The 14,371-nt window shown below is 37.6% G+C and overlaps 1 protein-coding gene across 6 annotated transcripts in view; it reads left to right on the forward strand.

Annotated features, from left to right (window-relative positions):
* ARHGEF28 (Rho guanine nucleotide exchange factor 28) overlaps positions 1-14,371 on the forward strand; it is a 316,787-nt gene that overhangs the window by 116,972 nt on the left and 185,444 nt on the right. For 5 of the 6 annotated variants that reach the window (XM_063723960.1, XM_054555205.2, XM_024246795.3 and 2 more), the window contains exon 3: positions 12,178-12,325. The exons of the other annotated variant lie outside the window; for it this stretch is intronic. In XM_063723960.1, coding sequence (XP_063580030.1) covers positions 12,178-12,325 — 148 coding nt within the window. The remainder of the gene's footprint in view (positions 1-12,177; positions 12,326-14,371) is intronic. 6 annotated transcript variants of the gene reach the window in all.

A 14,371-nucleotide genomic window follows, 5' to 3' on the forward strand; every position in this document is an offset into this window, starting at 1 on the left:
TCTGCCTCCCGGGTTCAAGCGATTCTTCTGCCTCAGCCTCCCGAGTAGCAGGGATTACAGGTGCCTGCCACCACATCCAGCTAATTTTTTGTATTTTTTAGTAGAGAAGGGGTTTCACCATATTGGCCAGGCTGGTCTTGAACTGCTGACCTCAGGTGATCCGCCTACCTCGGCCTCTCAAAGTGTTAGGATTACAGGTGTGAGCCACCGTGCCCAGCCCCTTGTGTCCTTTTCTTTCCTCTCTTCTGTAGGCTCTTGGAGCTGGGGCTGACTGACTGCTAGCTGCTCTTTCCATGTGCCCTGCTTCTCTAGTTTCCATCAGGGCTTCAAGTTTTCCATGCCATGACTGGGTTGGCTTTTTTCCTGCTTTTGCTTCAATTTGAGGAGAAGAGCAACAGGACCTGAAAGTGCTCTATGGTTTAACAAAGGTGATGGGAGCCCAGAAGAGAAGAGACAAGACAATGGAGGCTGGGGATGCTGTGGGGGTGGGCGCTGAGGAACTTTAGGGAGAGTTCATTAATTCTGATCCTGACTTCTTTTCATAAGGCTCTTCCCAGTCCCTGGGGGAGGAATAGGATTCATCTAGGGGTTAGACTGTTGCTCTTCCCCACTAGTAGCTTGGGGGAGTGGGAAAGGTGTTCGATGGAAGGTGACCACCAGGGATTTCTGGTCCAAGGTTAGCTGTGTGATGGAATCTAGATCAAGGTTATGGGTCTTCAGTTTCCTGTAATGTAAGGGGTTTGATCCAGATGAGCTCTAAGGCTTCTTTCAGATCTCTAAATTGTACATTTCTGAATCTTTGCTTTTCTTAATTAGGATTCCCAGTATCTTGAAATAAGCATTACTTGGCAGAGTCTTTAGCACTCTTATTTAATAGTGGCCTCGTGTGTGTGTGTGTGTGTGTGTGTGTGTATGTGCATGTGTGTGTGTACGTACACTGACGATAGAGGGTGGAAGGAATGTTTTCGCACAGATGCTGGCCAGATGAGAGGGACAAGGGGAACTGTCCCCAGCTTTTATACCTTTGTACAAAGGAGAGGGACTTCCTGTGGAACACAAGGACTTGGTGGTCTACCATGAAATAAGAATGGATAGTTATGATCAGGTTATGCCCAGGGGTAATCAATCCATGGAGACTTGGGGTTGTTTGTATTTCTGATAGTCTTCATTTTAGTTTGGGATGTTCAGTGCCGTTACTTGGCCCACAATAACCTTCAGATGGCACTTGATTTGACATAAATCTGTAGACCTCAAGTGCTAAATAATAACCATGTGAGGTTACTGTCTGTGTGAGTTCAAGGTGAATTTGAAGTTGACAAATTGTAGTCTTTACTGTGGTGTAAATGTAAAGTCTGTTTGAGACATGAACCCTAAAAGGGGCTTAGAGGAATATTTTCTTAGACTATTAGTGACTTTGGTCACTAATAGAACTTAGTTGTCTTCCCATAAGACAGCAGAGGGTATCCTATAGTCCTTAGAGGGGCCTTAGATACTCTTTCTTATTGGATAAAAGGAAACCTTTTTTTTTTCCAAAGAAGTATTATGGGGAACATTAATATGTAAGTTTGATAAAACTTTATTATTATAAATGTGTTCTTTAAGTTTATTGCATTTGTCAATTCAGGAAAAATGACAACCTGGCACTTTAGGTCCTCTCCAGTGTCTTAAAATTTGGTAAATAATAAATTTAAGTGGATGATAATCCTTTTAGATTTAATACTAACTGAAAACATATTTCCCAAATTAAATTTAAATGGAATGTTTATGAACTCCCAACATCCTCCCATTACAACTTAGGGTTCCCCTGATCTCAGTTTGAAAACCATTAATACAGAGAATAAAAATAAACTAAGCATAAATCCAAGGAATTAGAAAAATAAACCAAAGCAAAAATATAAGGGAGAAATTAAAAAACAAACCTGGGGCTGGACACAGTGGCTCACACCTATAATCCTAGCACTTCGGGAGGCTGAGGCGGGTGGATTGCTTGAGCCCAGGAGTTCAGGACCAGCCTGTGCAACAGGCGAAACCCTCTCTCTACCAAAAAATGGGTATGGTGGTGTGTACCTGTAGTTCCAGCTCCTCAGGAGACTGAGGTGGGAAGATCACTTGTGCCCAGGAAGCCATGGTTGTGATGAGCCGAGATCATGCCACTGCACTCCCGTCTGGGGTACTGAACAAGGTCCTGTCTCTAATAATAATAATAATAATAATAATAATAATAATAAATAATAAAAAATAAACCTGGGGCTGGATGTGGTGGCTCATGTCTGTAATTCCAGCGCTTTGGGAGGTTGAGGTGGGAGGGTCATTTGAGGCCCAGGAGTTCAATACCAGCCTGGGCAACATAGTGTGACTTTGTCTCTACCAAAAAAAAAAAAGAAATTTAGCTAGGTGTGGTGTGGTGGTGGTGCCTGCAGTCTTAGCTAATTAGGAGGCTGAGGTGGGAGGATCCCTTGAGCCTAGGAATTTGAGGCTGCAGTGAGCTATGATCATGCCACTGTACTCCATCCTGGGTGATATAGTGAGAACTTATCTCAAAAAAAAAAAAAAAAAGGAGAAGCAAAAAACGAACAGGAACCCCACAAAATCCAAATCCACTTATGTAGGCCCCCCCAGTTTAAAAAATATTGAAGCAATTAATCTAGAATTATATACCAGATATTATAGATTCTAGACACTGAAGATTAGATAGTTCTTTAGCCTCATTCTTTCTCAGACTAAATAAGCAAAACAGAAAAACAAACAAAACACACCATCTCCTAGTAGTGCTTGTTCCTCCTAAGCTGAAGCAATCCTTGTCGTCTTTGGACGTCTCTGATCCTTAGAAGGCTCTCACTGTGGAGCTGAACTCTGTCACCTGTCCTTCCCTGTATTGTTTTGTGCTCTTCCCTTGGGGCCTGCAGAACATGTCTAATCCTATGTCTGCATGATAGACCCTCAGATATTTGCAGTGGTGACTGTTTACCCATGAGTCGTCTCTTCTTTAGCAAAACAGTCCCAGTTCCTTCAATTGTTCCTCACATGACAGCATGCTTTTTTGCATTCCTTTGGCATCCTTGTCCTTTTCCTCTGAACATGTTGTCAGCTTTGTCTATATTTGTATTAAAGTATTCCATGGCCCAGGTGTGTCCGACAGGTATAAAGCAGAGCTGGACCATACTCACTCTTAATGGAGTTACTAAATTTTCATCAATATGGGGTAGGGCAGGCTGCTCCCTCAGTGATGCTAGTGGATTATTGATTAAAATCCCAACTTGTGTCTAACTGTTAAACTGCATTTTGCTTCCTTCTTGGTTTACGTAGTTGATGATTTGGGGGCCAGTATAGGGCTTTTATTCGTAAAGGATTATCAGAATAATGCAAGAGTGATTACAATTTTTCTTATACCCAAGCCAGTACATTTCCCACTATGATCTGCTGCTTAAAGTACCAGATATTTGTTTTCACTTACTAGGAGTTCTCTGTTTCCATGGAATTTGTAAGTTAGGGATTTGAAAAGGAAGCAAGCTAAGGGGCTTTATAAAGCCTGCTTCTGGTCTTGTGAGGAATCTGGAATCATTTGCTGACCTCTGTCATGAATTGTCTTTTACTCAGTTCTGCTGTGTTATGGAAACAAAGGCAATTTCAATTTGATAGTGGTGAATCATTCCATCAAGGATGAAAGTCATCTAGACTTTAAATTTTTATGTGTGTGTGTGTGTGTGTGTATGTATATATATATGTATATATATGTGTATATATGTGTATATGTGTGTATATATATGTGTATATATATATATATCATTCCATCAAGGATGAAAGTCATCTATATTTTAAATTTATATATGTGTGTGTGTATATATATGTGTATATATATGTATATATGTGTATATATGTATATATGTGTATATGTGTATATATGTATATATGTGTATACATGTATATATGTGTATATATGTATATATGTGTATATATGTATATATGTGTATATATATGTGTATATATGTGTATATATGTATATATGTATATATGTATATATGTGTATATATACATATATACACATATATACACACATATATATACACATACACATATATATATATACATATATATGTATATATATGTATATATATATATACTCACTCTTTTGCCCAGGCTGGAGTGCAATGGCATGATCTTGGCTCACTGCAACCTCTGCCTTCTGGGTTCAAGCGATTCTCTTTTCTCAGCCTCCCGAGTAGCTGGGATTATAGGTGTGTGCCACCATGCCCAGCTAATTTTTTGTATTTTTAGTAGAGATGGGGTTTCACCATGTTGGCCAGGCTGGTCTCAAACTCCTGACTGCAAGTGATCCACCTGCCTCGACCTCCCAAAATACTGGGATTACAGGCATGAGCCACCACACCTGGCCTGTGTGTTTACATTTTTTGAATTATTGTGTTTAATGCAGAGGTTTGAATAATGGGTATCTTTTACAAATATTAGTATATGCATTTAATTTATTAATTATTTCTTTGGGTAAGTTATTTTAATTGTGTAATTTAGATCTTTGATATCCTTGTCAAGTTTTTGCTTACTTGTTCTATTAGCTATTGAAAGAGGCCTGTTAAAGTTTCCCACTGTGATTGTGGATTTGTCTATTCTATTGGATTTGTTAACTTTTGCTTTATATCTTTTGAAGATGTGTTATTAGGGGCATACAGAAGTAATATTATGATATTATCTTATTCAACTGACTCTTTTTATGATGAAAAATTTCTCTTTCCCTAGTAATATGTGTTGCTTTAGAATCTGCTTTGTCTGATATTATTTTGTTTGTGCTAGCTTTTTCTTGGTTAGTTTTGCATGGATGTCTTTTTACTTTTAAGCTTTCTGTGTTATTTTTAAAGTATGTCTCTTGTTGGCAGTGTATAGATATCGTTATTGTTTTTAGATTAAAAAAAAATCCATACTGGCAGACTTGGTGTACTATTTGGAGTAGTCTATCTACATTTAATATAATTACTGATATAGTTGGATTTATATCTACATATAGCTATTTGCTCTCTGTTTGCCATGCGTGTTTTATTTTTATGTTTTTTGTTTCTCCTGTCTTATTTTCTTTTTGATGAATCAACAATTTTTGTTATTTAAGTTTCCTCTCTATAACTTATTAGTTATGCATTCTTTTGGTGGCTACTCTTAAGTCAAAATATGTATATTTAATATATTATAAATATAATAAAAGTACTTTCAGCAATTTCCTAATATGGCTAGGTACTTTAATTTCATCTACCTTTTACATTATTGTTGTCACACATTGTAGTTCTACAAATATTTTAAACTCCATGACATTATATTTTGTAAAACATTTTCTTATATATTACACAAAATATGTAATTTTATAATTTTGTAAAATTGTTTGTATATTTGATATTAATTATATTTATTCACATATTTGCCTACTCACTATTCCTCATTCTTTCCTGCATTTCCATGTTTCTGTTTGAGATCATTTTATTTCTTCTTGGATAACTTCCTTCAGTATTTCTTTCGGTGCTGGTCTGTTGGCCCTGAATTCTCTCAGTATTTGTCTTAAACATTTTAATTTCAGTTTCATTTTTTAAAGATATTTTTGTTAGACATGGAAGTTTCTTTCATCCCTTTACAGATATTACCCAATTGTCTTTTGGCTTCCATTACTTCTCTGAGTGGTTCTCCTCTCTGGTATTTTGTTACATTTATGTCCTCATTGTTTCCATGACTTTTTATTTGCCAGCCCTTGTTATTCCTAGTTGTTTTCAGCAGGACTGTTGGCCTGCTGTGGTCTATTTTATCCTATCTGGTGATGGACGCCTACTATAAATGCTGTTTCTCAAAAAATGTCTTATAAGTCTTTTAAGTTATTTTAGTTAACCTTCTTTAAAAAAAATGGCATTCTGATATTTCCGCCTGGATTTAACCAATTTGTATTTGCGTGAATGGGATGATACATTTGAATAATCTTGATATTTTAAATTATATAAAAGTCAAACGCTTTTAAACATGCTTCAAATCAGGGGTTCTTCAGTTTTTTGATTCACGTGTTCTTTGTGTACCCTTCTCAGAATCTGTAACTGATAGACGGACTCCCCAAATAAATGCCCCAAACTGTTGCATACATTTTCTGGAGGATTAGGGTACATTTCCCCCTCACCGTATCTATCCATAGATTTCAGGATGGGAACTACATTAAGAACATAAAGGAAAGATTGAGTTAAATGAAAAGCTGTAGATAAGTCACTAAATATTTGCGCATTTGCTGTTCCTTCATTAACATGATGGGGAGAAAATGTACTGAGCCCGGCACAGAAAGATGTAGATTTATTTCTGGCTCTGCTCCTCACTAGATCTAATATTTTCAGTGTTCTCTTTAATAAACAAGGTTCATAATAATACCTCCCAGGTATTATTGTGGGAATAAGACAAGAAAACACACAAGAAAGCACTGTATAAATTGTGGTATGCTGTACACATAGATAATATGTATAAGTAGTTAGATATATCAATATCTGTATTTGTATACATGTGCACACACATATAAGAAATAATATTTGCATCTCCACACTTTCTTTTAAAGAAGTACTTCAGCTAAACACAGTAATTTGAATAAAATACTTTGTTCCCATAGTGCTTCCTTTGGTACCACATATGCTATTGTACTTGAGAAATTGTGAAGAGGATAATCTAACTTGGGGGTTGGGGCAGAAATCAAGAAACCTAATATTACACATCTGGCTCTAAGATCCTGAGCTAGTTAGCAGTAGTACCTATAGTTGTATTTACTTACCTATAAAATGGGATAATAATCATGCATCCTTTTTTTTTTCTTTTAAGTTTTCAAGGATCTTACAAAGTTCAGTACACTGTGTTCTACAGGAAAGGCTCTGTATAGATTTTTTTTTCTTATTGTAAAGAAGACAAGTTTCAAATATTAAATACAAATCAAATTTGATAGTTCACTTAGCACTGTATTTTAGCATAATGGTTTTCATGGCATGTATTAGTAAACATTGATTATAATATTTAACAGTCAACTTATATTTACCTTTATTGTGCTTCTTTCCCTAAATCATTCCATATAAAGGCTGTGTATAATACTAGAATCCATTGGAAGATAGTTCATGTCTTCCTGTCAAATAAAAAGGTGACAATTACCATTGAAAAGTATTTATTAACTTCCCATTTTTGCCTGTTACTATAAAAGCTAGAGTTCATAAACTTTTTTTGAACCTTTAGATGCCTTTGAGACTATGATGAAAGCCATAAAAAACCTTTCCTCAGAAAATGGACATATATACACACAAAAAACATTATGGTTTGCTAATAATTTTCAGAGGTTCTCAAACTGTCTGAAATCCATATTCAGATTCCTCCCTTGGTTAAGAAACCCCACTATAAAAAGGTGTATCCTTTTTTCTAATTGTCATAATTTGAAAATACAGTATTTGTTCATTGCCCAGTCATGCCATATATTTAAGAAACCAGAGAGTTAAGGTGTTGTTCAGCAAATAGCATTGTTATAAACAAAGTGTAATTATATATAGATGCATTGTTTATAGTGGGAGGGAAGAAAGGGAGGAAGGGAGAGAAAACATGAGTACAGGAATACCCAGTGATTAGGCTAATACAGCCACTCAATTACTCAAGGTATTAGAGACATAGATTAATGAAAAAATCTTTAGAACATGCAAACTGGTGTCGACAACCATTTCCACTTTAAATACCGTCTGGAAAGGAATAGGAAAGTTGGATGAGATAGTTTAAGGTGGCAAAAACATTTGCTACCTTTTTGGTTCTCTGGGAAGAAATCCATAGATGTCACAGCATTTCAGCAGAAGAGTTGGTCTTTTAAAATTATTGAGTTTTACAAGTAGAATTTCTCTAGAGGATGCTTGAAGGTAAAAAATGTTAGTTTAATTTACCTGATTCTTTGTGTGTATTTGTATTGAACTATGTTTAGTATGATTCTAGTCAGTTCGGCTTTTCTGCTCTACATTTGTGATTCCTGTTTTCCATGTGACTTGGCCTTCCAAGGTTTTATGGGAGTACTGATGAGTATTTTTTATTTGGGCATGATTGGGTAAGAGGTGATACACCTTCACTATTTGACAGGGAAAGGGAATGATTCTGACACTGATTCCAACTGGTTCACTTGGGAAACTAAAAATTTTGACCTGCCAAGGGCAAAGTTTGTAGGTGAATTCATATGTGAAACAGAAGAGGGATGACTAAATTTATTCAAATTGAAATTTGGTTTGGCCACTAACAATGTTTACATTATTTTGCAATAGACTTTTATACAAGTGGGCAATAAATTTCAGTGGCAATGGAAAAAGGTTAATTAAATTAGCGAGGAACTGTTTATGATCTGTTAACACAGGAAATAATTCCAAAGATAGTTTTGGCAAGGTTGGGGTGAAAATGATACTCTTAACCAGCACATGTGATAAAAGTTGATACAAAATTTTTGGAAAGAAGTTTGGCAATTTGTGACAACTTGTTCATATTTTTGGAAGCATTTCTAGAATTTTATTCTAAAATAGCATCTCAAAGGATAAAAATTACTTAAAATGTTTATCAAGAGTTGTTTAAAATGTTAAAAAGTCAGAAGTACACTTAATGAACAGTAGATGAATATTTAAGTAATCATGGAATTGTGGAACATCAAATGCTTGGTGGAATGCAATTAAAAAGGGTGCCAAAGATTGTAACAATGTGGAAGAATATTTTTGATAGAAGAGAAGAAACCACACCAGTATGTATTAATGTATTATGCCATGAGTATAGCTGTGTAATAATTACCTGTGCATATGGATAAAGACTGGAAGAGAATAGGAAAAATGAAAAAAGTTTGATAGTTTAGGATCATGTCAATGCAGATGAAATTGCTATTATTTATTCAATGATGAAAACTTTTAAACAGTCTTCTAATTTTATGCTTTTATGGATTTTTGTGTTAGATATTGAATTAATTAGAAATTTAATCATTTGGTAGAAGGCATGTTTTTGCTCCTAATGGATAGCTATTGTTCTAAAACTGTTTATTGAATTGTCCATTCTTCCCTGCTGATTTGAAATGCCAACTATTATTACATAATTTCCATGGGTACATGTATCTGCCTCGGACTTTGAACTTGTCTGTCTCTATGCTACCGTTACTCTGTTTAAATGACCCTGGTTTTATTGTATGTTTTGCTTTGTGGTAGAGCAAGCTTTGACAGCCCAAACATTCTCTCTCAGAAATATCATTTCGATTCTAGTGTATTTACTCCTCCAGATGAACTTTAGAATAAGCTTGTTGAGTTTCATTTGAAAAATGGGTTTTGACTGGAATACACTAAACTTGTTGATTAATTTGGGGAGATAATTTTGCCTAGCATGCTTCTTATTGTTTCCAGAAATTTCAGTGACATATTTGAGTGTTTTTTTATTTTGGATATAGTGAGTTTATAGAAAGTTGAGAACACATCTCTATTGCTTCTGTGTAGAAGCAGAGTGATTCTGATATTTATGCCAACAAATTTATCTAGGAAAATTTCTAGTTTTCAATTGCCTGAAACAAAGAATGTAATTGGATCCAGATGGGGAACTGAAAGAGGTACTCTGGAATTCTGTACACTGGAATTTTGTCTTTGCCATATATGAAATTGGTGGCCTTTTAAGAAGAGTAGCAGATTTTCAGTGGCCTCAGTGGTTAGAAAGATCCCACTCTTACCCAAAAAACTGCCACCTGTGGTTGGCTATTTAAGCTGTACTTGCATATTCTTTCAGAAGGCCGTTCTTCCTGCTGATCTCCTAAGTAGCTTTATCTAAATCCATCTCCTTTGAGCTTGATCTGCCTTTTCTGAATGAAAATGTTCTTGTTATTTCATCTTCACATTTTCTTTCCTTGTCTTCCTCTCCTGCCCATCCATTTCTGTCTAATTGGGTCTCTCTGTTGGTTTCTGTATCACCCCCTTCTTCTTCCATAGCATCTTTAACTGGGTCTTTCTGATGTTTTTCTGGTTACCATATAAGAGACTCTTTTTTATTGCTGAATCTCTTCTGAGTGTTAGGACTTCTGGGCATCTCTCTTTAATCTCCTTAATGGGCATGTCTTATTACTCACATGACTGTTGGTTATCCTTTTACTAGTGTAAAGCATGGCATGGTTCTTGAAAGGCAGGCATGATGAATTACAAGACTGTAATGTTCAGGGTTGTATTGTGTTGGAAAGGGTTGCAATTAAACTCTCATAAGCTGTAGTCCTTGTCCACCCAACCAAATAAAATAGTAATATGATCGTTGTTTCGAATAGATGCAGATTAGATATCCTTGTGATCTGTGAAAATTTTTGATCTGTTTATATAATTTGTTTTTTTTATTTAAAAAAAAATCACAAACAGGTCAGGTCAGATTCTGCCTGTGGATAGTTAACAGTCTCTTTAGCAACCAGGAACATGACTAAAGCAAGCTGTTCTTCCTTTTTTAGGAAATGGAATTTCGTCTAGGTTTCCTCTCTCAGTCATGTTAGACATTTGTTGTTTTTTGCTTTTCAGATCTCCTTCCTGAACTTTTTTGGAAGCTATTGTATGGTAGATTTTTCTTGGCATGTTGCTTTTCTATTGATTAAGTTTATGTGTGCACATACACACACATGCTCATATGCAGAAAAAGGGCAATTCAAAACTGCCAACCAGTGATTTTTTTCAGAACTCTATACTTTGTGTTTATACCATTTCATAATTTCAGATAACTGTGTGTGTGATAGGTTGCAAACCACTAGAAAAGCATAGTTTTTTGTTTATAGTAAAAAATTGAGATTAAATAACCATGTGACTACTAGAAAACCCTGCACTGATTTTGTTTTTGATCCTGATTGGCTTAACTCTTAGTGTCCTGTGAAATATCTTGCTAATATTTGTCAGAGGCAAATTGATGTTAAGGAGTCTGTGTAGGCTTTTCTCTGTTCACTTTCTCCTCTATCATAGGGTAAGGATATCTTGGCAAGCAGGTTTGTTTTTGTTGGACAAGCACACAAAAGCCCAGATGCTTCTCCACGCAGGGCCGAGCTCTGGAGGCCCTCCAAAGTGGGCGACCCTTTCCACCTCCAGGTTTCCATTTCCCCGCCACTCCCACAGGCTGGGCAGAATGCGCTCTCTCTCTGGAGGCCCCACTTTGTATTGCTTTTTGTGTTTTTGGTAGGGAGTAGCACAAATCCTTCAAAGCCTCTGGGGTCTGGAGATGACCTGGCAGTCCCTACCATAGCTGCTGTTGCCCTGGGTGCAACACGGCTGCTGTGGTCCCTCCGCAAAACCTCAGGATGACGACATACCCGAGATCCCCAGCCTGCTGCCCCACTTCCTTTGACATTAGTCCTCAGAGGATGCCTCAGTGACCTGAGGTGGCAGCTCTTCTCCTTGGGACCAAGGCACTTTGCAGGGCTTTGTGCCAACCAGAAGCTCTTAAGACAAAGTGTGAGGAAAGAGCACTTGGAAACCCCTCAGAGAAGAGAAATAGCAAATGGAAATAGCATAGCAAGGGGGAAGGAGTATTCCTGTTTATTTGGCAATGTTTGTAAATATTTAAGATTCTTACAACTGACTATGGTCTAGCACAGGGTAAGGCCAGAGCTAAGAATAATTATCATGAACTTTTGTACTAATAATGGAATTTTGGATACAGGATAAAAATTAACTCAAGCCATGATGTTCAGCTGGTAGAAATTCAGAGTACAAGACTGCTGGGTGTGGTGGCACATCCTTGTAGCCCCAGCTACCAGGCAGGCTGAAGTGGGAGGATTGCTTGCGCAGAGGAGTTTGAGACCAGCCTGGGCAACATAGGGGGAGACCCTGTCTCTAAAAATAATTTTTGAAAAGCAAAAGGCAACGAAGTACCACACTCCTACATCTAGTACATTTTAAAGAAAGAAAAAAATCTTTCCTATGCCCTGAACTTCTTTAACTTTAAAAACAGAACAAACCAGCTCTGATACCCATACCTAAATACATCAGGAAGCATCTTCCCTAATGTCAAATGTGTTGTTGTTGGAAGGAAGCACTCATGCTATTTGATCTCAACCACATGAAGTGAACATAACAAATGACCCTGTTATGGACCCAGGCCCTTTGTATTGTGCTTTCTTCGAGCCAGGACAAGGAAGTGTGACAATGCCCTGACTTATTCCTGTTTCAGGGGCAGATGACGGTCTATGCGAAGTTTGACAAAAATGTGTATCTTCCTGAAGATGCTGAGTTTTACTTTACTTATGACGGATCTCATCAGCGACATGTCATGATTGCAGAGCGCATCGAGGATAACGTTCTCCAGTCCAGTGTCCCAGGTGAGGTGTCCTCTTTGTTGTGCAGCTGGGAAATTGGTCTGCAAATAACTTCCCTCCAGGGATGTAGGCCAGGAAGAGAGCCAGGAAGAAAAAGAAAACAGTGCTGCAAAGTCAGGAGTGTGTGCGTGCCTGTGTGGGTATGTGTACATTAGGAAGAACACTCACGTCTGAAATTCTTCCAGCTGTATCTGCTTCTTAATTAGGAGTCTTAACTTAGACCAGGCAGACGCATCCTATTGACTGCACCCAACTTTTATGGTTGGGTGTGCTTTGGATGCAGTCAAATGGAGGAAACACTGTCTATTGAGTATCACCTCCTAATCCCCTCCTATAACCTCAGACTCATTGCCAGGGTTGGCTCAGGCAGAACTGACATTGACAAAGTTTGTCATCTCTCTTCCTCATTCTTCTGTAAGCAGCCTGGCAGCTACGGGTCTGCCTGTCCTCTGCTTGCTCCCTTTGGTCACTGTGGTTCTTTCCTTGATGCCCTGTCCATCCAGAATCTTCCTTGGGGGATCTCCAGCTCCAGAACTTTCTCTCCCCATCATCAAAATGCTTACATTTGGAAACCTGTAATTTCCCCAGTTGTCTTCTTGATAGATGACAAATTAATATATCCTGTTCACATATTGTGATGAGCTAATAGTCCTTCTCAATATAGTTGTTTTATATTTTTACTGGTATGTGGGTTGTGCATTTAAGAGTCATCAGGCTTTAACCTAATGGTGGAATTAAAATGTCATTACCTACAGGACAGGGAGGGCATTTTAGAATTCTTTTTTATTGATTGGTTGGTTTTTCTTAACTGTGAGTCTTTCAGGTTCTTTTAATTTGTATCATAAAGAGACTCTTTAATTTTTATTAGAGTTAAGATTGAGATCATTTTTAAAGGAGTTTGCCCCTACGTGCTTCTGTAACATATCTGCTACACGTGGAAAGAAGGTAGCCAGTGAACATGCAAACAACACAGACACAGTGAGAATTGTAGAGAAGTGCAGATACCTCTTAGCTCTACCTGGTCTTGGTCACTGAATTAATCTGTTGTCCAATTTCTGAGACCATTGGCAATTTTAAGCATTTCTCTCTTTAGCACAGTAATCTTCATCATTAAAAGAAAAAAAAAAAGAAAGAAAAGACAGTCAAATCGAATTAAGGGGCCAGACATGGTGGCTCATGCCTGTAATCCCAGCACTACGGGAGGCCGAGGTGGGAGGATCACCTGAGGTCAGGAGTTTGAGACCAGCCTGGCCAACAAGGGGAAACCCCGTCTCTATTAAAAATATAAAAATTAGCTGGGCATGGTAGCCGGTGCCTTTAGTCCCAGCTACTTGCGAAGCTGAGGCAGGAGAATTGCTTGAACCTGGGAGGCAGAGGTTGCAGTGAGCTGAGATCATGTCACTGCACTCCAGCCTGGGAGACAGAGCGAGACTGCATCTCAAAACAAAAACAAAAACAAATCTAATTAATGGCACATAGTTACTTCAGCTGTTGGTTGCTTTCCCTCTGCCCTTTTGCTCTGGCTAATGTTTTCCCTACCTTTAGTTTTGCTCTCTTTTCTTGGTTTTCTCTTTTATCAAGCCCTTATAGAGAAAGGATAAAAAATAATAACTAAAGTGCCACTCCTGTTTTCAAAACTTTTAATCTTTTTCTTTACTTGCACATGGTGGCGACTCTCCTCCTCTCTCCTGAGGAGGAAGATAATATAATCTTTTGTTTATATTGTGGTCTACTTAAAAGTGAGGTTTCTTACCTTCATTTTAACAGAATCTAGAGGCAGGTGACAGTTTCTGTTTCTGAACCTTGAATTTTCCTGGTGACAGCTTTTACCAGGACAACCTTTCAAAATTTGTAAGACAGATTTATTTAATATTTCCTGGGTATGTGTAGTCTGGTGGGAGGTGGGTGCATGCTGTGCCTGTACCATGAGACCACTTTTAAGAGTCGATGACAAAGTGATACTAGTTCTCTTTCAGTAAACTTGGGATACTCTTGTTCCTTGGAGCCCTAGCTGCAAAGCCTCTGGGAAAAGTCTTTGGAGAATCAGGC

This window comes from Pongo abelii, chromosome 4 (assembly GCF_028885655.2).
Source record: "Pongo abelii isolate AG06213 chromosome 4, NHGRI_mPonAbe1-v2.0_pri, whole genome shotgun sequence".
Taxonomy (NCBI): Eukaryota; Metazoa; Chordata; class Mammalia; order Primates; family Hominidae; genus Pongo; species Pongo abelii.